This window comes from Tetrahymena thermophila, assembly GCF_000189635.1.
Source record: "Tetrahymena thermophila SB210 genomic scaffold scf_8254593, whole genome shotgun sequence".
In the NCBI taxonomy this organism is placed as follows: domain Eukaryota; phylum Ciliophora; class Oligohymenophorea; order Hymenostomatida; family Tetrahymenidae; genus Tetrahymena; species Tetrahymena thermophila.
In genome coordinates this window covers 197,202-221,099 of record NW_002476364.1, presented here as the reverse complement: position 1 = coordinate 221,099, position 23,898 = coordinate 197,202, and the positions used below count along the sequence as shown (strand labels likewise).

The 23,898-nt window shown below is 24.1% G+C and overlaps 5 protein-coding genes across 5 annotated transcripts; 4 read left to right on the top strand and 1 right to left on the bottom strand. All coding sequences in view use genetic code 6, as the record gives it.

The window, feature by feature from the left end:
- Positions 1-1,015: 1,015 nt before the first annotated feature.
- Positions 1,016-4,215, top strand: TTHERM_00463080 (GAF domain protein; the record flags this gene model as incomplete). The annotated part of the gene is made up of 6 exons (XM_001018805.2): positions 1,016-1,472; positions 1,647-2,672; positions 2,724-3,104; positions 3,215-3,379; positions 3,445-3,834; positions 3,887-4,215. The coding sequence occupies 6 exons, from the start codon at positions 1,016-1,018 to the stop codon at positions 4,213-4,215; spliced, it is 2,748 nt and encodes a 915-aa protein (XP_001018805.2).
- Positions 4,216-4,724: 509 nt separating this feature from the next.
- TTHERM_00463070 (hypothetical protein) lies at positions 4,725-11,201 on the top strand (the record flags this gene model as incomplete). Its single annotated transcript, XM_001018804.2, has 9 exons — positions 4,725-4,844; positions 4,943-5,398; positions 5,553-5,957; positions 6,089-7,547; positions 7,783-8,053; positions 8,439-8,625; positions 8,855-9,337; positions 9,466-9,677; positions 11,033-11,201. The coding sequence occupies 9 exons, from the start codon at positions 4,725-4,727 to the stop codon at positions 11,199-11,201; spliced, it is 3,762 nt and encodes a 1,253-aa protein (XP_001018804.2).
- A 2,164-nt stretch (positions 11,202-13,365) lies between these two features.
- TTHERM_00463030 (C2H2-type zinc-finger protein) lies at positions 13,366-16,798 on the top strand (the record flags this gene model as incomplete). The annotated part of the gene is made up of 2 exons (XM_001018800.1): positions 13,366-15,834; positions 16,016-16,798. 2 exons carry the CDS (start codon positions 13,366-13,368, stop codon positions 16,796-16,798), a joined length of 3,252 nt encoding a protein of 1,083 aa, XP_001018800.1.
- Positions 16,799-21,828: 5,030 nt separating this feature from the next.
- TTHERM_00463010 (glutathione S-transferase, amine-terminal domain protein) lies at positions 21,829-22,858 on the bottom strand. The gene has a single exon (XM_001018798.3). It carries the CDS (start codon positions 22,823-22,825, stop codon positions 22,028-22,030), a length of 798 nt encoding a protein of 265 aa, XP_001018798.2. The 5' UTR covers positions 22,826-22,858; the 3' UTR covers positions 21,829-22,027.
- Positions 22,859-23,369: 511 nt separating this feature from the next.
- TTHERM_00463000 (UPF0678 fatty acid-binding protein-like protein, putative) lies at positions 23,370-23,831 on the top strand (the record flags this gene model as incomplete). Its single annotated transcript, XM_001018797.3, has 1 exon — positions 23,370-23,831. The coding sequence occupies one exon, from the start codon at positions 23,370-23,372 to the stop codon at positions 23,829-23,831; it is 462 nt and encodes a 153-aa protein (XP_001018797.1).
- Positions 23,832-23,898: the final 67 nt, after the last annotated feature.

Here is a 23,898-nt window from a genome sequence, read left to right as displayed (position 1 = left end):
TATAAGAGAGTCTAGTAAAGTGATCATTTCAATAAATAATAAAATTTTCATTTTAATTATCACTAAAATACCAAAATGAAATATTAATAAATAAATTTATATTTATTTTTATTTGAAATAATTATTATCAATCAATCGTTAAGATTCTAATTTTAAAATTTATAATCTTAATATAAAAAAATTATTTTTTGGAGGTATTCATTCTGCATTTACTGATTATAATCAATTTCTACAAAATATGTAAATTCAAAGCTAAAAATAGTAATTATTTTGTGAATTATAAATAATAGAAGAGATAATTATTTAAAATATGACATAGTTTATTAAGAATATAAACGAAACAAACATAAAATGAAATTTTAGATAAAAATTAATGTATTTAAATAAGAGTAAAATTTATTTTTCTAATTTTATTTGTTATTTCCTAAAATAATTATTACTGTTTTGTTATGAAGAAAAATTAAATTAGCTAGATTTATATTATTTTCAACAAGTTAAAACTAATTTGCTTTTTTATTTATAATTTATCTTAAAATATTAAAATCGATTGATAATTATCATAGCAGAAGGCCATGTTTATTCTTATACATAAAATTTTTAAAATAATAATTAGATTTCAGCTAATTAATTAATTATTTTATAGCTTTTTATGTAACTAATTAATTATTCTTTATGAATTCATTTTATTTTACTTTTTTTATTCAATGATCAAACTTAATTATTTTATATAAACTAATTAAATAATCTTTAAAAATAATTATTAATAACATTCAAAATGAAAAGAAAAAATATTTTTATATTTCTCGAGATTTTAAATAAAAGCTCTTCTTTTTCTTCTTTGTTAAAAAAATTTTTATACTGTTTTTGTTTGATTGCTGCACTTAATTTTAATAATTATTAAAGTTTCCTAAAATTTAAATTAAAAGTAGTGTAAAATCTATCAGTAACATATTTCCATAAAATAGATTTTGTATTTAAATATCCTCAATAAACTAACACTGAAATACTTACTAAAATGTCTTATTTTGGGGAAAATAGTAAAAATGTGCAAGATGAAATAAATGAAAATGATTCTGTACAAGTTGAAAATAGAAATAATTCTGTATCTATTGAAAGCCATTACACATCTTAAATGCAATTTTAAAAGGCTAAAAAATCTTCTGTAGACTTGCTAAACTTCACTTCCTCTGGCTAATCATTTATAAATAATTCAACTTATACTCCTTAGACAAGGCCCTTAGATACAAAACCATTATAAAGCAACTTTTCATCTTTTTAAGCAAACTTTGAGAGACCTTTTCAAACTTAGCTTGAATATTTCATTTATTAATTACCATCAATTAGAAAAAATTACATGAAAACAGATTCTAATTTGTCTTTCATACTATTTGAACTTGAAAAATTGCTATTAAATCTATCTAATGAACAGCAAAATCTAGAGAAGTAGTTCCTTAAAATGCAGAGTTAGCTTTGTAAGTTTTTTAAAAAATAATCTTTTTATTTAAACTCTTAAGTAGAACTATTTCCTGCTACTAATATTATTAATTAAATAATACTTTTCAAATATACGTTTTAGTTTGATTAATAAAAATGAAAGTTTTGATTAGTAATTATTTAAAATTTATTTAATTAAATAAATAAATTAGAAATTGCAACTTAGGCTCTACGTTAAAGAGAAGATGTAATACAACTGATGAGAGAGGAGAACTTAAAAATGAAAAAAAAAGTATAAACTACACTGTTAGAATTAGAATCTACTAAATTAAAACACTAACGTTTTACAAAGCAAAATAACGAACATTTTTACAAAATTTCATAGCAAATTAAAGAGTCTGTTAATCTCAAGCAAACCAAGCAGCAAATATAAATTGAGCATCTGAAGAATGTAATTAACAGGAATAAGAATTTCTAATTAAAATTCAATAACTCTCAACTGAATTTTGTTTAGAGTAACACTGAAAGTAATAAAAAAATATTTTTCAATACAGATGAGCAAACTGAGTCAGATAGTAAAAAAAATGAAAAAATTTCCACATTTAATTAGAATAATATATCAAATACAAGTGAAACACTACATACAAACAACGATTAACTTTACGAGAGTCAAAATAAAAAGATATTTTAATCATAATTCGATATACCTGAAGAATCTAAATTGCAAGACATTAAAAAATTCTTTATTTCTGCAGACTTGTCTAACCTTAGCTGTAATAAAAAAGACGGTTCATATAATTTTGCTTAAAAACTTTAATTGCAGAAAGCGAAGCTACATTCAATGTTTCTTTTTTAATCTCCTACAAAAAAAGGGAAAAAAGGCAGCTAAAATCTAATGACAGAGTAAAGCTTGTAAACATTGACTAAATAAAAGAGCACACAAAGTCTAGCATCGCCTAAAGTTATATTTCCAAATTATCAGATGAAAACGGCCCAAAAAGAATTTAATTAAAATTTGACAATAAACTACCACCATACTAAGGCCAGCTCCCTAGTGTCTTAATTCTTTGAATTTAAAGAGGAAAAAGTAGAATTAAATAAAAGTTAAAGCTAAAATTCAAAGCAAAGACAAATTTCCATTTAGCAGCCTGAAGCAACAAGTAATTCGATCAAAAATGAGTTTTTGACTCATAATTCTGATTTTCATTTTTATACTCTTCTCCTCGATATGAACAAAAGTATTTTATTAATTTAATAATGATATTTGTTGATTTATTTTTGAATTAAAGGCGAAAAAAGTATTTAGAAAATCCATAACGAAAATATCACCTTAAGATTCCTTCAAAAAATTGCAGTTACTGAAACAGAATTCAGAAATTTCATGATGAATTTGACTCCTCAAAAATATTCTAATTTTTTTTAATCTTTGCAACATATTTTAAAAATTGAGATGGCTTCCTTAGAAATGATTTTAAAGTTAAAACGAATAATTCTTTCAGTTTAGAAAATGCACTCTTCAATTCTAATATCAGATGCATTTAATACAATTATCTATGAGACTTGCCAAGTCGTAAATTGTGATAGAGCATCAGTTTTTTTAATTGACCCCAAGAGAAACGAGCTATGGACAAAGGTAGCAAGACATTCCAAGCCTATTCGTGTTTAAATAGGTAAATAATTAATTAAAAATAATTCAATTTTCTAATTTATTCATATTTTATATTTAAATTCATATGTTTTTTATGATGGTATTTTTTAAAGAATAAATTTTTATATTTAGGATAAGGTCTTGTTGGTTAAGTAGCTTAAACTGGTGAGATTCTGAATGTATTAGATGCTCATTAGGATTATAGATTTAACAGTGATGCTGATAAAAAGAATAATTATAGAACTAAATCTGTTTTATGCTTGCCCATAAAAGATCAAAATCAAAGTCACATTATTGGTATTTAATTTTGTTAATCTTTTAAAAATCAGCAGTAATTAATAATTTATTTCATATTAATTCAGGAGTTTTACAAGCAATAAATAAGAAAGATGGAGATTTTTTCACAAAAGAAGATGAATCACTTCTAATAATTATATCTTAATTAGCTACTGCAGTCCTAAGAAATTCTTTGTATCATGATGAAAGAGAGGCTTATCGAAATAATTTAAAGTCATTAGTAAATACAGGTATCGATCTATCAAAAGAAAAAAGCATAAAAACTTTGATTGTTCGCTCAACAGCAATTTTAATTGATAAATTTGATGTCCAATAAGCTAGAATATGGATTTATGATTTGCAGCAAAATTAATTGATAAGATACTTCGTTGATGATGATCAGGTTTTAAGCATTCTATAAGGCTAAGCTATAAATGAAGAAGTTATAAAAGAAGAAAAATGCTAATTAGACCAAGGTAATTAGTTAATTAATTGAATATTATAAATCTTCTATTTAAATTTAAAAAGGTATTATTGGTCACATATTTCAAACTTGTAAAACAGAAAACTTTCTAAATGCATATTAGCATCCACTTTTCAACAATTCTATAGATTTAAATACTTCACTTCCTGTTATTACGACTATAATAAAAGCACAGTTAGATCCTATTGATTAAAGTGTTTAAAAAAAGATTGGAGTACTGCAGTGTATTAATCCAAAAGGACTTGAGACTTTAGTCTTTAGTCAAAACTCATAAGGAGGAAAAGATATTCCTAATGCTTTCTATGATATACTTGAATATTTTTGCCAATTAGTTGGAGATAATTTAAAAAACTTTATTAGTGTTGAAATTTGAAAATAAACGTTTAAATATTTTTTAATTATTAAAAACAGCAAGCAAAGAACCTTTTTTAGAATATAAATTTATTAAAAATTTTAATATCTTTTATTTATTTTGTAATTTTTCAACGGATAGTCATAACTTATTTATTTATTTATTTATTTTTTTGTATTTTTTCAATAATCAAAACAGAGAGAGAGAAGAAAACAAAATAGTAAATAAAATACAGAAATATCAAAAATATTAAAAAAGTAAAATTAAGATCAAAAAACTTTAAATGAATGATTTATTAAAAATTTATTGGTTATTATTAATCTAGCTCATGTGAATGTGAATGTATTTATGAATGTTTGTATGAGTATGTGTGATGATTTTTAATTTGTTAAAGAAAAATATAATTCTTTTCTGATACTTAAAATTAATTAAATTTTTTAATAATCTCTATTCATATTTTTAGCAGCAAATTAATAAGATATCTAGTTAAATTATAGAAAACAATATTTATTATTTGATAGTAATCAAGCATGCTGGCTAGTTAAAATACTTTAGAAGGCTTTTAGCTGCTTTCTCCAGTCACAAAAATTAAAAAAATAAGAGCATAATTTGACATCTTAATGCATGATACTTTAATTCAAATTAAAAAAGTAAAAAATTTTAATAATTTAATTTTTTTTTCATTTTTTGGAATTTTGGTAGATTGATTGAGCAGCATAACTAATCTCAATAAAACTTTATTTAATAGAAAAAGTACAAAAAGGCCTATTACTCTTTAGAAAGGTTCTTGACCGTCAGTTCAATAGATTTGCTAGAAGCAAAAGATAAGCTAAAGCTAAACTTTAGGATCTTCTATGTGTTGGATAAAGTGATATAAAACAAATTAACGTAGAAAGATGTGCAAAAATTGCAAAGTATAAAAGAAATAGATTCAATAAATCAAAGAATGATAGAGGGTTTTATGTTTTATAATGATATTTATTAATCTGTTTTGAGAGAAGAATAGCTTCGTAATACTTTAGAGAGTAATAAGTAATTGATTGTTTTAATCAATCACGAAGATGCTATATCTAAACTATTTTGCATGATAATTTAACTCTATATAAATAATTATTTTTTGGAAAATCTCAAAAACCAAGTATTTTTGGGTTTCAAATATCTACTTCAGGCAAAAGAAATGATACAATTGATCTACACTTTGAATGTAATTTAGATTTATTTATTTTCATTATATAAAATTTATTTTTTTTATAAAAATATTATGAATAATTACATAATAAATTAATTTATGTGGGAATAAATAGATAGAACTTACTTTCTTTTATTTAATTAAATATAATTTTTTACATCTTAAATAGAATTCCCATTTGCTTGAAAAGGATATTTACATTACAATATTACTTGGAAACTTTTACTCAGAACATGGATAATACAAGAAAGCCTTAGATATTTTTTAAGATGGCATTAAAAGTGTGATAATGTTTTTGAGGTACAAGTACATAGACCCAAATCCATCTCTAGATAACGATGAAGATGAAGAAGATGAAAAATCAATTTAAAAACAAAGAAAATTTTAAAGATCAATTAAGCTAATTATATCCTTTTTATACTCACTTGCATATTTATATGAACGAATGTGGAAAATAGAGTATTCCTATGAAACTTTACAGCTAGCTCGGTTTTTAGGAAAGCATGTACTTTTCGATAACACAGATGAGTTCAAAAGATATTTAATTCACGTTGAACATGAGTTAGACACAAAAGTAATTTATTATTAAATAAATTATTTATTTATCAAAAAATATTGATTCATTTAATCATTTTAATCTTTAATTGTTTTAATTTTTCTTTGAAATTTTGATTTAAGTATTTAAATGCAAATTTTATAATAAAGTATACAAAAATAGTCTAAGAAACGCTTGAAATAGAGTCTATTGTTTGCAAAGAGCTTCTAAAAAATAAAAAATGGTATTAAATTTCAGAAATAATGAAAGAAAAAAAAGAATAAATAAGATTAAATTAAAACATGTATGATGAAGAACTCTACTTTAAGAATAATGTTAAGAAACTTAACTAGCAAAAAGTTTTTCCTGTTAAAAAGTGTGATGATAATTCTTTCAGGACTTTTTATTCTTCTATTTCAAAGAAGAAGTAAAGCCAAGAAACAAGCAGTTTAAGTAGAAATATTGAAAATAGTTCTTAAAAAGGTTTAAGTTTTGACAAAAGAGAGAGGGCAATTACATTGCTACCTACTTAAATTAACAATTATGAACTGGATTCGAGCAGGCTGCTTTCATATGACAATAAATTAAAAGCAGAAACTTAAGATGAAATGTAGTTCAATAAAATGAAAGAAATAAGCCATGACTTAAATGGAGCATAAAATGAATAGAAACTCAAATAAAATAAAAGATCTTTTTCTTAATAAAATCCTTTTAATTATAGTATCATAAATAGCAAAAACACATAACTTATAAATGCGCATAAAAACTACACTAACAGCAATAATGGATAAAATAATTTGTAAAGAATAAATGGATAAAATAAATAAAAAAGTGAAATTGGCTAGAATTCGAATACTTTAAATAACTTAAATCATATTGAATATAATAATGAAGAGGAATTAGTTTAGACTACAGGGAGTAATGATATCTCAATTTAAGAAAACTAAAAAATAATTGATATACGTAAAATTGAAGTTAGGGGGAAGAATAACAATGAAATATTAGAGAAGACCCCCTCCAACAAAAAATAATAAAGAAGTAGAAGAAGCTTAACTCACAATAGCAGTAATAATTTGGAGAAGAATATTATTTAAGATTAAAGCGTATCAAATAATTACATTGATGGTAGTTCAACTAAAAACACAAATTATATCAACAGTAATGAAAAATCATATTAAATTTCAAGTAAAACTGGCATTAAAGATTTTACCAATAGTCTATCCACTGCAACAAAGGCTCAAAATAAGTTTCAGGAGAGAAATAAATCAGCTTCTTTAGGTCGCTTTAGCACGCCTTAATCTAGAATAAAAAGCAATTCTAAAAGCACTTATCACATCAATTATGGAAGAATGAGTATTAGAATATAAGATGTTACCAATCACGAGAATTTTGGTGCGCTTTCTAATTTGCTGCTGAATGATAAATTGGAGAAATTAGAAGAAGATTCAAACACCTAGGAAGCAAATTCTAGCTAACTATTTGAATCTCCTTCGTCATCGTCTTCAACTTTATCGCCAACAAGCAAAAGTGGGGCAGGAGTAGCAGCTTCTCAAGGATTAGCTGAAAGCAAGAGTTTCAAATAAAAAACATTTAAAACTACCTCTTCAGTTGAAGGTCCTCTTGCTCAAAGTATCTTTTTATATCAATTTTTTAATTAATTTTTGATTTTTCGAAACAAAATGAATATCTAATCGAGCTTACACAGATATTAAATAATATTTGAGAGTCTATGATTTTTACCAAACATTTATTTTGAATGGTATTTGATATCTTCAATTTTCAGAAAATAACAAATTTAACACCAATTGGTGTGTTTTACTTAATTTTAGCTTATGAAAGTAATTAATTTTTTCTAAACAAAAAGGTACGTTTTCATCCTCTGACAAGCAACATTTTAGGAATAATAACTCTAATTAAAGATACTCATATAGTGATAATAAATCTAATTAGCTCTCCTCTAATTCGCAATCAAATAATAACTAATAAATGGTCTATGGATAAAACACAGATATGACTAATTTTGACTACACCAACTTTGGCAAGCAGAAGAAAGATTTCACTAACCTAGATTATTATTTATCACAGAACATATACAAAGCATTGTAAAAATCATTTGTCTCCAAATCTTACACAAAGTAAAATTCCAAAATATAATAAAATTTAATATTTTATTCTAATTAATTAAATTTATGATATTGATAATAATTAATGACAAGTTATCAATACTTTTGATGATTGTAAAAGTTAACCTAAAATTTTTATTTAATTCAGCAAAGCTAAAATATTGAAATGAATTAAACTTTAAATTGAATCCAACCCATTTAGGAAAATATTTGAAATAAATGGTGGGGGATGCATTCATTTATTTTTCTTTAATCAAAAATATTATAATTGCTAGAGTTAAAAATATAAATAAGATTGGGATATTTGTTTTATTGATAATTACCGGTGGGTTATTAGTGAAAATACTTTAAAATTTTATTTATACTTATTAATTTATTTATTAAAAAACATCAAAAGGATTAAGAAAGACGTCACGGAATGGAAAAGAAAGGATGACCTCCAGAGAAAGAATTTGCTATTTGGAAAAAAAATGCTTAAATTTAAAATGAAAGAAGATCTTATTCGTCCAATGCTAAGAAAATTAGATAGTTCAACTATGAAGAATATTTCTTCCTTCAGATAAACAGTTTACTTGGATGCTTAGGTAAATAAATAAATAGTTACTCCACTTAAGCATTTTTATCAATTAATGATTGATAAGATGACTTAGCATCACATTATTTTAATTCCTTAATTTTGTTTAATAGACTTCAATGCAAACAAAAATATTTTTGTTTTTTCAAGGGACATCTAACCTTTGTTAAAATTTAACTTAAAGAATTTTAAGAAAAGAGAATTAAAAAATCAAATAATTTTATTAAATAAACATTTAGTAAGACGGAGTTATTTTAGATGTCCAAGAGAAGATAGATCATAGAAAGCAAGATATTTAAGAGATTAAAAATCAGCTGAAACAAAAAATGAATGAAACAAAAGATAGTCAAAGCTAAATAAGTGATTATGAAGAGGAATAAAATAATTCTTTATTTTACGACTCTCATAATAAAAAAGAAACATTAAGAGACATTATCCTAAAGCACAGGAGCATATTTCCTTTGATCAGAGTCAGAAAACTTCTAAAAGACAGGAAAAAAATGATGCTGAAAAAGTAGCAGTAAGAAATACTAAAAAATAGATACAGACAAAGCATCACTGGTAATAGTAACAGCACATTACTTTAATTTGTTAGTTAGAGAAAAACAGATAATATGTCCGAGAATGAAAGCCCCTAACTCAACAGAGTAAGATTTGCTCAGCAATATTCTAACATAACTGAAGACACCATAAAAGGAGATGATGAAAAGTAAGACAACCAGGTAATAAATATATGAAAGACAATATGTCTAAATTTTTAAAAATCAAATCCATTTATTTATTTTGTTTATCTGAATAAGATTTTAGCATTTAAATTAGTTAATAAAATTTTATTTTACATGTTTAAAAGGCTGACTTAAATAATAAAGATTCTTAGAAATACTATCTACGCAATAAAGAACTGCTACATAATATGATTGAAAACTATGAAACTGAAAAGGAAAGAGAAATAAGAGGAGAGAATCAGTAAAGATACAGATTCTTTAGCTCAGACACAGCTATGCTTTAAAATAGAAGATCTGTTAATAGTATTGCTGGAGGACCTCCTAAACAGAAGCAGTTGTAAGATTTTGGATTTCTTTCTTTTTCACATTAAAAATTTAATAATAAATTATTTGAAATTATTTGGTTTGATTTTTCGAGAAATCGACTATGACAAAGGGTATCTAATTACACGTCGAATTACATAAACATCTAATTAAATGTGATGCAATTAGCATGTAATTCTGTAATTTAAATAAAAAGGTATTTATTTTTAAATATCAACAAATACTACAAATAAGGACTATGAGTTAAAGATATTTTTTAATTTTTAACATTCTTTAATCATCTGTAAACAAATTTTAGAATTATTATCCTCTGTCTTACATTTTTGCACTTTTTACTGGGACTGAAGAGTTTGGGGATATTCATAATTAATATCAAAATAATTATCAAGATGATAAATTTTGACCTAAAATTTGTAATTTAAAGTGTGTAAATAAATGTTCAAGGTTAAGGAAATTTTGAAGGATTATATTATATTATATCTATTCTTATTTGACATATAGAATTAATTTTAAGGGGTTAGGTTTTATTCTAAACTTTTTACTTAAAAAGATTGAAATTCTTGGAACTTTCGAAACGTTTTGGAGAGTTTGAATACTTTAACAAACAAAATAAATGGCTTCATAAAACTCTTTAAATATAAGTGTTTAAAAACTAAGGAATAAAATATTTCGGTTTAGATTATTTTAAAATAAATTTTATTAGCTTAGCAAAAGATATATTTCCGATTGAGGAACAATCTAGATTTTTAGGAAGTGGAAAGATGATTAAATACGTACTCATGAAATATAAATTAAGAGATTTTATCAGAAAAGATTTAATTTTTATTTATTTTACTTTTTCAATATTTTAAATAAGTTTTATTTCGTTAAAAGAACAATTGTCATTCTATCAATTTCCAAACACTTTAAAAATAAATACAGAGCAATAATAATACTTTTTTACATTCAAATAACAACTTTAGACCTTAAGGTGAGGTTGAATTTTTTTCATTTTTTATTGAAAGCCAAAAGAATTTCAAAATATTTGATTTCTGATGATTTTATTTGACTTAATAAGAAGATTTATTTTATTTTAAGAAAGAATAGAAAAATCTTATTTGAATTATAATAAAATATTACCAATACATTTTCACTATCTCCTTTCTCTGGCAAAGATTGTTTTAAAGATAAAGCAGATAATTATATATATCTTTATTGGCTTTTTTAATTTACACAGCTAAAGTTACAACCAAATCACGAAATTGATTATTAACAAATCAGTAAATAAAAAAAAATTTAAATTTCAAACCAAATAAAGCAATGAAAATATTTATATATGTAAAATCTGTCATATAGATATTAATGAATTTTTAAAATAAATCTAAATAGAGCTTTCTACAGTAACAATAAAGATCTTGCTTTAAGTACTAGTCTTCTCCATGCTATGAAATCTAATGCTATGGAGTGCTAGACTTTTCTGAGTGTTGTAAATTTACAAAAACTAGCAAAAACTAGGTAGACTATTAAAGAAAAACTTACTAAAGTATAAGAAGATTGAGTGTTTGTTTGTTTTTGCAATATTTGTTACTTTTATTTATTTTAATTTTGGTTTAAAAAAGAAAGAAAGAAAGTTGGTATCCTTAAGAATATCTTTCTATTGTTTATTGATAAATATATATTATGCTGATTGAATTAAAAAATGTAAGAAAAATATTTAAGTGAGTTATATATAATATTATAATAAAAGAAATTAGGTATGTTTATGTATGTATGTATGTGTATAAATATTTATAAAATGTATGAAAATACTATTTGAAATTAATTAAGATTTTTAGATTACAAATTTATGCAGCTTTATATTTTGTTTTGACTGATTGCTATATCTGTTATTGAAACAAAAGTAAACGTAACAAATAATCTTTTTCTTTAAGGAAGAATTGCATTTATAGAAGATCAAATATGATAAAATATATCAGGAGTTTTTGCTTTTTATTTTCATTTAGGAGTTTTATAATATAATTTATTACCTCAATGATTGAGCTAAAATTAAAAATTTTATGAATTCAAATGACATTTTAATGTTAATGAAAAACAAAAAAAGTAGATTTGAAATAAATGTTGTCAGACTTTTAGAAGATATTTGGGCTTAATTCTTTTTGGTACCTTCATAAAATAATTAAAATAGAAAAAATCAGTGAATCTATTTCTAATAATATTCGCACTAAAGAGAAGTAGAGCTCAAATCAAAAGAAGAAGTAGCAAATTGAAGAAATTTAAGGAAGTTTGTATGTTTCAGTTATGTGAATTATTATCTAATAATAATTTGATATACTGATTAAAGTGTCTTACGAATTATTCTAATAAGATTTAACATTTATTTTTCATCGATATTTGACAACATTTCTTATATAATTAGTTATATAGATATTGTCTTACACAAAGTTTCATTAAATGCTTTGAAAGCATATTATTTTTGTTTATTTAAATTTGTTTATAGTCTGAACTCTTCTGTAAGGTAATTATATCTTAAAAAATACTTGTTTGATTAGGAAAATATCTCAACTCAAAACTATTTTCTTGAAATTAAGAATTTTTAGCTTCAATTACTTAAACGAAAAAAAATAAGAAAGTTTAAATAATTCTGCATTTATATTATAACATTGTTTTAGGATTTTGTAATATTCTTGAAAGTAAGAATTTATTGTATAATAAGGAGTTATTTTATAAAATAGTTTTTTGAAGGAATAAAAAAAGCTTGTTACGCCTACTGCAAGTTATGGTCTGAAAAAAGAATTTTTTTAATTGATGTCATTAGGAATAAATTGAAAGTAATTAAATTAAAAAAAAGGATTGCTCATAATTCATAAAAAATATATTTGATTGGCCAAAATCTAAATATTGACCTGTTTATTAATAGTAAGTAGCTAATATTGTTTGTAGAATTCTTATTTTTCCCTACTGGGTAATTAAATTCAATTGAATCTGACTGTTTCTTAATTAAAAAAAAGCAGAGTGATTTGAGATGAGGATCTATATTGTTATCATTTAAATACATTAATCAAATGCTACTAAAAGGAAATAGAGAATGATGGTGGGGGTCCTTATATGTAGAAGAGATCTAAGACTCAAAGATTAAGATAAAATTAAATATTTAATTAAAAAAAAGCAAAAACCCGATTTCTTTATTCATTTTTTAAAAAATAGAAGTCAAGCTAAAAAAGAAATCGAAGTGATTGATTTAAAAAAAAATAAATTTTGATTAAACAAAAGAATTAATAAAAGACACTCAAAAAATAAATATATAAATAAATAAATCTCAGGGTTAATTCAAAGTACCGAGGTTGATAGGAATCTCATCAGAAATCTCTATTTGTAAAAAATAATATTAATTTTCTACTTTTATTTCTACAAAAATCTTACAAAATATTTTTGTTATCTCTTTCAAGCCCTTGCGGCTAATCCTTTCAATCCTTTTTCTCTTTCTTTGCTTAATAACTTAAGCGCTTAGTACATAAGATACCTCTACCTTTCTAAGATATTTATTAACAAAGTCTTTTAAAACAAATTAGTAGATTCACTTAAAAAAGAAGAGGAAGAACAAGTAGCAAAAAACTTACCTGCCTACGTTCATTTCGTCTCGTTTCATACTTACAAATACTGAAGCTAATTAGCCCTTAGAAGCAAGTTATATTTTACTGAGAATAGAAATACATTTCAGGTAAATGTCATTCAAATGTGAATAATGCGAGCGTGTTTTCGCCAAAAAAAGCAAGCTTAACCGTCATGTTCGTGAAACTCATATGAACATCAAGCAATACGTTTGTGAAGAGTGTGGAAAGAATTTCAAGAGAAACTCACACTTAAAGCGCCATTTAATCTCTCACAGTGAGAATCCTAAGCCACACAAGTGTAGCTACGAAGGATGCTACATGGCTTTCACTTGCAAGCATCATTTAGAGAGGCACATCAAGATTATTCATATAGAAGAATACTAGTATAAATGTACTGAATGTGATGCTAAGTTTCCTAAGAAGGTTTCTCTAAATAAGCATCTTACCTATGATCACGGTAAAAAGAAGCCTCTAACTTGTCAGCTATGCCATAAATCTTTCTTCAAACTTGGACAACTTGAATACCATCACTGCGAAGAAAAGTTTAAGTAACTAAATTTGGAATTAGAAAATGTAGGAGCAAACCCTAATATGATGTAAGATTTAAATGTAAATGATCTTTCTGATAATTAGAATCATGCTGAAAGATCTTAGGGAAAAAGCAATTTAAATAACATTGAAGCGTTTTAGCAAGGATTAGTTAATGAAGATAGTATGTTCCAAAATTAAATGAACTCTCATCACATTCCTATGCTCCACGATGATCAACATCATGAGCCTAATAATATTCCAGTAATTGATATATCTCAATTTTCTAGAAAGCAGCGTTAAAGAAACTACAATTATGCCAACACAGATTACTCAACAACTTCTATGTCCTAAAATAACAATGAATTAAATTAATAGCATGGATCCTCACGCAATGCAAATCAAGGATCTAAGATAAGCGAATAAAACATTAATAGCTCTCAATTAAGTGGACCAACTGAGTCTTTGAATACAAACAGTACCAGCAATATACTTTCAAATCGCATTATGAATAGTAATTCAGCTGTATCTTTAAATAATTAGATTCAGCCTCCCATAAAAAAGAAATTTAAACCTGACTATTTAGAAAATTAGAATTTTAGTTTGAGCGGGGATTAATAACCTATAAGTAATAATATTAATAATAAGTAATAAAACTCAATTAATGCATCGAGCAGCATTAATGATCAACACAAGTAATCTAAGCAAGAAAATGTTATTAGCGAATCTGCAGAAGGAGCAAATAGATAAAAGATAATTAAAATATCATTCGATGGCTTAAACACTTAGAGTGATTCTCAAGATCCATACACCTTTAAAGAAAAGAATATTTCCTTCAGTAACCCTAGCCTTGGATTGAATTCCTCTAATTAAATTACAGGGTTACTCATGCCTGAAGTTAATCTTTAAGCTACTCTAAATGAGTAATAAAAAATCACAGAAGCATTTAACAATAAAGTTCCCATCAAAGTAGAGGAACCAGCTGTTGATAAGAAGAAAGAGGGAGTTAAATCAAGCAACGACCTCTCAGAATAGCAATAGTAATAATAATAATAGTAGTAACAACTAAGTAATAATTAAGGTTACTATGAAAACATGCACAATGAAGTAAACCGTGAATACATGCATGACCCAAAACAAGAATACGATACTATCAATTTAGACATGAACAACTAAAGTGATATTCATGGAAATTTTGGTAACTAAGGAATGCAAAATATTGGGTAGGGCAATCTCTATGAATAGTATTACAAAAGTCCTTCACTCAGACCTAACGGTAGAAAGCTTAGTGAATTATTCACAATTCACGATTTTAAAGAACGTAAAAATAGCTTCAACAGTGATTATGGAAATTTGACTATCTTTAAAGATTTGTTTTAGGAAAACTCTTTCAATAGTCGTCGTCCTTCAATGAATATCCCCGAATCTAAAAATTATCGTAAAGGATCAATTTTCCAACTTCAAAAGATGGAAGAAGACGGAATTATGGTTGATCTTGATATGAATTAAGGAGATTTGAATAATATGATGACTGCTAATTAATCACAAGAAATTCACCACAACTTACAAAGTAATTATGATCAAATGAATAGCTAAAGCGCTAATAATAATGCAAATATCAATAGTAATGTAGGACTTGAAAGCAATTACGCTAATTAAAGCGATTAAATGATAGGAAACAACTCATAGCAATTTATTTAGAACTCGACAATTCTTTCTTAATTAAACAATAATAAGGCTGAATAATCAGAAGTCCAATTGAAGACATAACAGCGCATAAATCATCACCACCAAATGCAAAATAATAGATTGCAATAACCTATTTAAAAGTAAGGATACACAAGCAACAATCCCTAATTGCATCATCACATCTACCAACAAAGAGAAGTCTCTCCCTAAATGCAATTCAATCCTGATTCAGCTAAGGTAGGATACGCTCACAGTCCCTACATCCCTTTAGTCGTTAGAAGCAAATCTCCTTCTAACAAAATTAAAAAAGAAGAAAAATGCTACAAATGTAACTACGCAGACTGTGACAAATTTTATACAAAGGTACTTTTTCTATTCCATTCATTTGATATTTTAATTAATTTTTGAATGATTAAGTGAGTAATATATGCGATTTACATTTATTCATTCATTTGTGCGATTTACATTTATTCATTCATTTGTTTGCTCATCAAACTAATTTAAAAATTCTTTATTGATCTAAAAATATCTTTTAATAAAATAGCTCTCAAATTTGAAAACTCACATCAGAACCTTCCACTTTAAGAGTAAAGACTTTAAATGCAATTATCAAGGTTGTAAATCAGCGTACCTCCACAAGAAGAGCTTAAAAGAGCATATAGCCCGTGTGCATAAATCTGCTCCTGGCGCTTATATCCCAGGAAGCAAGAGAAATTCAGAAGATTATGAATACTCAGACGAACATTAAATGAATCAATTAAACTAGAACCAAATAAAGGAGATTTTACCAAAAATTTAATACGATGAGCATGATCACTAATAAATTTTATAGTAATCTCAATAGTAAATATCATAGCAATAACAGTACCATATTTCTCACCAAAGCCATCATCTCCAAAATCACCACTAATAAAATTCCGTACAACAAAATGATCTCCTTGCAAACCATTCATCCATGTATGGCCTGTACATTCCCTCCCCGAACTCTGCTTCCCAAAATACTACTTCCCAAATAAATTATCATTAGTAATTCACCCAGTAGCAATAACAATAGCAGTAATAATAATAATAGCAGTAATTGCATCAGAACTCATTTTCATCTTCCATGCAAAATGCAGCAACAGCAGCAGTAGCAGCTCCTTTTTACTCCTATTAAAATTAACCTGAATATGTTGTTTAGCATGATGCATAATTGTAAATACCTCTTCTTTAATCAACTTAATCATAATAATAACAATATTAACCTAACTATCCATAACTTCATAGAAATCTCAGTCTCCCTACCCATCACTCTCAATAAACTAAATCGTCAGTCTTTATGGCTTGAAATAAAGAAAAATAAAATCAAAGTAGTTATATCAAAAATAAAATGAACAAAAGTGATGTGTGATAGTGCTTTCTTATTCACCATAAAAAATAAATCATTATAAAATTTAATTTCAATTACACTCACCTTACAAAATTTATATTTATTACTTATTATATCAATTTTATCTGAAAATACTATAAAAAATATACTCAGTAAAGCAGGTTACAAGTTTCAAGAAATAAAAGAATCCTTTATTAAATATCAAAAGCTGAAAATTGCAACCTTATCATCTATCTATTTATTGGTTGCTAATCTTGTAATGAAATTTAGTTACTTGTATTCAACTCATATAATTAATTTAAAAAACATATTTTAATGCTACAAACTTAATCTGTAAACACAGGCGCTTTGTAATAGCATTAAACTCTTCTGTTTTACTAGGAGTTGACTAAAAACAAACACACACACTCTCTATCTCCTCGTCTGTTTCTCTACACGCATACATCAAATATAACATATCATTTCATATATTTAATAATAAATTTATTTTGAAAAAAAACTATTCAATTACCACTTAATAATAATAAAAATTGTAATCTTAATTCAATCAAATCTCGTTAATAATAAAAACCATTTATTAATATGTAAATCTATCTTTTAAATTTGTATATTGACATTTCAATTCTAATTTCTTTTAATTTATACAATCAAAAATATTATTTCGATTAGCATCTTTCAAAAAATTTTAATCCATTAAGATAGTAATTACACCCTCTCATTGATTTATAAAAGAGTTATTTATTTTTTTTACTAAATAACAGTAAATCTTTAACTACTCTATTTAATTTTCATAATAAATACAAAATGTTAACTAGTTAGTTTATAAAAGAAATCAGGATTATCCATCTTTTGAAAACAAGATTTGAATAATTTAAAAAAATAATCCAACTTGGCTTGTTTTATATTTCATGTAAACTAAATCATACAAAAAGTTGCTAAATCTAGCATTATTATTAGTACAAATCTTTTAAAAATTGTTTTCCTCAAGCAAAATCTATGGAGGGGATCCAGTTACTAATAGCAATAGATAGATATACTAGAGTGCTTAACTTTAAAGTTATTAGACATAATATAATAATTTAAAAAGGGATGAGGAAAATTTCCAAAAAGAACAGCAGATAAAAAAGATATACATGATAGTTAAAATAAAAGGAATTTAAATTGAATGATCAAAAATACTTATTTGGAATTGAAATATCTTTTTAATTTGGAAAGTAACAAATTTCATTTAAAATTTAAGAGTAATGCATTGGGATATCAAAGTGTAATTTAATTCATATTTGAGCAAAAATTCAATATAACACTTGAATGCTTTATTTGAAATTTGCAGCCTTTGAAAAACAAGGAAAAATTGATATTCTTTTATTATTTCATAAAATGTTCTATTAACATTAATATTAAATGGACATAATTTCACTATGTTAGAATGCGCTCTTAGATAAACCAAGTAACTGATAAATTATAATTAACAATTTTATGGGATTTTTGGATTTAAGCATTTTTTTATAAAACTCTTCTCATTCATTATTATTATGTAGTATAAAAATAGCAAAATCAAAATTAATTTTATAATAAGATAGATAACTAACTAATCAATTAACTAAAAACAATTAATTTTTGATTAAAATAATATTTTAATCAATCACAGATAATATCCCAGATGTAATAAACATTTCGTCAGTAGTTTTTGATTTTCAGAATTATTCATATGAATAGAAAAAATTAATATTCGTTCATCTTCAATCAAGATGATTATATAAAGTGTAATTTAATTTGAATTTCAATTAACAATCTCATCATTTCCTTTATATTTCTGAGAAAATACGCAAAGCTTTTGTTTACTTACATTTATTTTAAAAATAGGAATATTAATTCAAAATAAAATTATAATTCCTGTATTAGATTATTTTTTGTTAAGCTAAATCCAGCTATGAACTAAATTTGAAACTAAAAAGCTTTTCATTACAGTTTTTAAATGATTGTAAACTTTCAAGCTTCAATATATATTTATAGATTCATCAAAACGAAATAAGTGTTTATTAATTAGTAAGCTATTTAAATTATAATACATCATCTTAAAGCTGAAATCAAAATAGCGCATCAAACTCTGTGTCCAATCTTGTATTTTAGAAACTAATTATCATATTATTTATTTTAATCCCATTTAATTCTGATCACCTCTAATGTTGTTATCTTTCCATTCTTATTTCTTTATTTTATTTTACTTTTTTTATTTCTTTTCTTGATTGGTTGATTTTCTATGTAACGTTCTGTGTTTTAATCATAAAATTTATCAGTTTAGCACTAAGGCAGAGCTAATACTATTTATTTGGATTAGCTGTATCTAAAAAGTTAATGTAAAATTTAAAATCTATGCACAGAATTGAATAAGATACGTCCGAGCTAGTTAGGTAATAATTAATTATTGGTTTAAAATGAATGAAGAAACCTTATTACCAAAAGATATAGCTAATCAGATAGATATGCAGTCTGCTAGTTAGCTAGAACATTCAAATTTTATTTAATTTATTTTATATTGTTCTAAAAATTTTTTATTGATCAAAAATATATTTTCATACATTTATTGTCTACAAACTATCTCTTTCATTAATTCAGTCATAAATATTTCAACTGATTGTTCTTTTGAATAATAAGATATTTGAATTTTCATTTTGATAGAAGTAAAGCAAAATAATATTATATTTCATTTTCGAACACTTAACTCTATGATCAATTGACCTCCCACCTTTTTCAACCAACTTTTCTTCTATCTTAAAAATCTTCCTCATTACCTATAAAGCAAAAGTCCCCCCTTCTACAATTAAAATTACTCAACTTAATAGTTAGTAAGATTTTTCTTTAAATGTTAAAGCAGACAAAAAATAGAAATACTTCAATAATCTCTAAAGATTGACTAAATAGTCAAACGAACAAGCAAGCAAACAAATAAACTAAAAAATAAATAAATAAATTAATAAACAAACAAACAAATTTTTTAAAAATTTCTAAAATCCATAATGAATACTGTGAAGGGATGGTTCTTTAAATTTTGAACTTTCTAAGAATTAAAATACATTCTATGAATAATTTATTAAATTAACTATTTTACACTTAATATTTTTGACTGTTATTAAAGCAAATAAATAAGTATCTTTTTAGAGATTTAATAGAGAAAATAGATTTTAAATTTGAGAGTTAGTGAAGATTTATGAATGAATGAGTTAATCATGTTAATTTTAATAATTAATCAATCAATTTATATCTTTTAACCCACCAATTTATATCTTTGTTTGTTTTTTTTTTTTAAAAAAAAACATTTAATTTAATTACATGTATATTTACATACATGCATACTGTACCCTCATCAATAAATAACAAAAATGTTAAACCCCCACCAAAAAAGTTAAACATAAATATTTAAAAGATGCTAATTAATTTTATTCTTTTTTCAAATGTAAATAAATAGCTTTGTATGAATCCTAATACAAAGCATACCTAAGAATAGCTAGCTGCCTATAAATTTAAATAACTAAAATCATTTCTTATTTCTATTTAGTAATTTTAAAATTCTGATTTTGCAATAAAAAATTTTACTCTTCAATATAATGTAAAACAAAATTTGATAAATTTTGTAAAACTATATAAACAATTTACATGCACTATATGTATTGGTACTTCGAAGATAAAAATAATTCCTTCCCTCACTGGTAGGTACTTTAATTCTCAAATATTTAAGAAAAATAGATGATAAAAATAAAACACTTCTCTTTCGTCACTCATGCTGCAATACTGAGTTTACATCATCCTTTTGATAGCAATTTTTATCAACTAGTAGGAATTTATTCACATTTAAATAAAAATGAATATGACTTTATTTTTAATCTAGTCAAATACTAGTTATTCATTTCTCCAAGTTCTTATCTTTTTGATTTTTATTGAAACATTTATAAATATTAATCTATTTTATCTTTATTTAATTACAAGATAATACCTCAAAATATGCTTTGATATGCTAAAACTTTTTAAATGTGCATCTAATATTCTATTTTAATAGAAAAAAAGCCAATAATAAAATTTTATAATTAAAAACTTTAATTTTAAGCTTAATTTTAATTTAGATTTTAAGTTAATAAAATATTCTCGTTTTTTTACACAAATTGAGTTTTAAAACAAAATTTAACTTTATATTTTGTAAAAATATTTTAGAAATAGAAAATTATCAAGAGATTTTTTCACTTTGTTGTTAAGATTCATTTACCAAGAGCAAAAATAATTATTAGTACAGTTAAAATTAAATAACCTGTATTTTTTTTTGATAGCCTAAGGTAAGTAAATTTCTCCCTTTAAAGAAAGGTGTAAAAATTTTTATACATATCATCTTTTTCTAGTGATAAAAAATCTTTAATTTGGAAACAAAAAGTTTAAATCATTTTCAATACTTAACTAATTTTACATTTTAAAATAATTTAGTCTGTGATGTTTAAAAAAAATTTATTGATTAATTTAAATAAAAAATGTTGATTTAGAAATTAAAAAATAAGTCTTTAAAAAAAATTGTAATTGAAAAGTATTTGTTTTAAATATTTTATAACTTACACTCTAATTTCAAAAAATAAAAATAAGAGAAAATAAAATCTTTTTAATATTTTCGATTTGTTAAACTGAAACTTGTTAAATATAAAATAAAAAACTGACTGATTACAGAAATAAAAGTAACTAACCTATATTTTTTTGTAACTCAAGGTAAGTAAAATCTTTCTTATATAAAGGAGTAGAAATTTATTTGCTAAAAAATTTTTTCAAAAGATAAAATCAATTTTATTTTAGAAACAATAAATTTAACTATATATTTTTAACTAAATAAGTTACTTTTGTTCATTATAAAAAAATTATTAAATAAAAATATAAAATATAATTTAGCAATTAAAAAATTAATTTTTAACTTAAATAGAAGCTGGATACAAAATAAAAATATTTTTAATATTTTTGAAATAAAATACAATATTTCAAAAAATAAAACAAAATAAAATCTTTATATTTTTTTTTCTACTTACTAAACTGAAACAAATTTGAGTTGTTTAACATAAAATAAAAACTGACTGATTACAGGAATTCTTTGAAATTTAAATGCAAAATATCGATTTAAATAATTAAAAACCATTTATATTTAAATATATTTTCATTTAATCATTTTTATTTTAAGCCAGTCCATTAGGCTCCATGACCAACTGCTAAGAATGGAGCATAAATGTACTCTTCAGACATCATATAGTCTTATATTTACTCAATTTCTTCAAAACGGGCTTGGAAGGCTTAGATTTTTGGCAGTTTTTTAAATTCTTCGGGATAGATTCCTTTAATGTATTAACTAATTTCATAGAATATAAAATCAGGAAGGCTAAGTGATTGACCATTAAGCCATTTTCTGTTGTCTTTAGTGAGCTGATTTTCCAATCTTTGCAATCTTAGGCTAAAGTCATCATTATACTTTTGTTACTTAATGATACTAAATTAAGGATTAAAGCACAAAGTTAATATTTATCTGAAAAAATCTTCTAAATATCCAATAAGCTCTCTAATTTTAGATTCCTCGATCAGATTAGTTCCTAGCAATTCATTCTTGCCGCTCTTTCTTATAATGTACAGATTTACTGCGTGGCTTTCGGTTAATTTTAAATCTCCATCTATTAAATAAGGTAAGTTTGCAAATTCTATTCCTAATCCTTACTTATCCTTTTAGAACCATTCCTCAAGCTTTTAATATCTCTTTTCCTTGTACTTAAGACCAGTGTATTCAAGAAGATATCTGCTTAGCTAACCTAAACCTCTTATATTCCAATACCCTAATGTAATCTAATTTTTTTCAGCCATCTATAAGTTTATCTATATTCCTATTTATATAATTATTTATTTGTTTATCTTTGCTTTCTAAATTTTATTGAACTTAATAAAATAAAAATAAATATAAATTATTACAACCAACATCAGGTTTTTTTTAATTAAATTATATTTTATCAAAATATAAACAAAAAATAATTATTATCAGCCAACTTATATATTTATTTAATAATAGATCAGATTGTAATAAACATAAAATATAAAAGTATCAATTTTTCAAAATGATTTCTCATTTTTATCTTAAAATATTTTTAGAAATAATTGATAAAATTATAATTTCATAGATTTCATTTCAAGTAAATAAATTAAAACAAATACTCTTTCTTACTCTAAGCTAAGTAAGTAATAGCTTAGTTTAAAGTGCAAAACGTCTTTTCAAGTTAGTGATATTACATTCCATAAAAATTTATTTTTTAAGAATGAAATTTAATTCGTTAATATTCAATAAAGCCACATTAGAATCTTAGAAGATATTTATTTATTGTACAAAATATCAAAAATTAATAAGTAAAATCTCTAAGTAATTTCTCAAATTAAATATTTGGAATAACAATTGAGATATCTTTTTAATTTAATTAATTAGAAAATTAAAATATCAAAAATTACAAAAAAAAAGTTGTTATAAATAAAAATGGCTGAAGTAAATCATCATTTCTTTATGGCTGGATAATGGTCCGGAGAAGGAAAGCTTGTTGAAAAGGGATTAGCATACAATGAATAGATTAGCATTACTTAAATAAAACCTAACCTTTACTTATATACATAAACAACTTAAAAATAGATTGATAACATACCATTGCATGCTGAAACTGGATATTTTAGATTTAATCCCAACAATGGAGTTGTTGAGCTCCTTTTAAGTCATCCTTTCGGTGTATGTGAAATAGAAGAAGGTGTTATTAGTTAAAGCAATAAGCTTGAGCTTAACTCTAAGGACATTATTAGAACTTCTTCAGCTAAAGAGCCATACGTGACAAAAGTTAAAAGAGTATTTAGTTTGCATGATAATACTCTTTCTTATGATGTTTTCTTTGCCACTAACACCTATGATATGAAGCATTATCTCCACTGCGATATGAAATTAAAATAATGAATACCCAATAGTGATAACATTATAAAATAACTGATTATAATTTTATTTTCCTTTATTAAGCATTTTT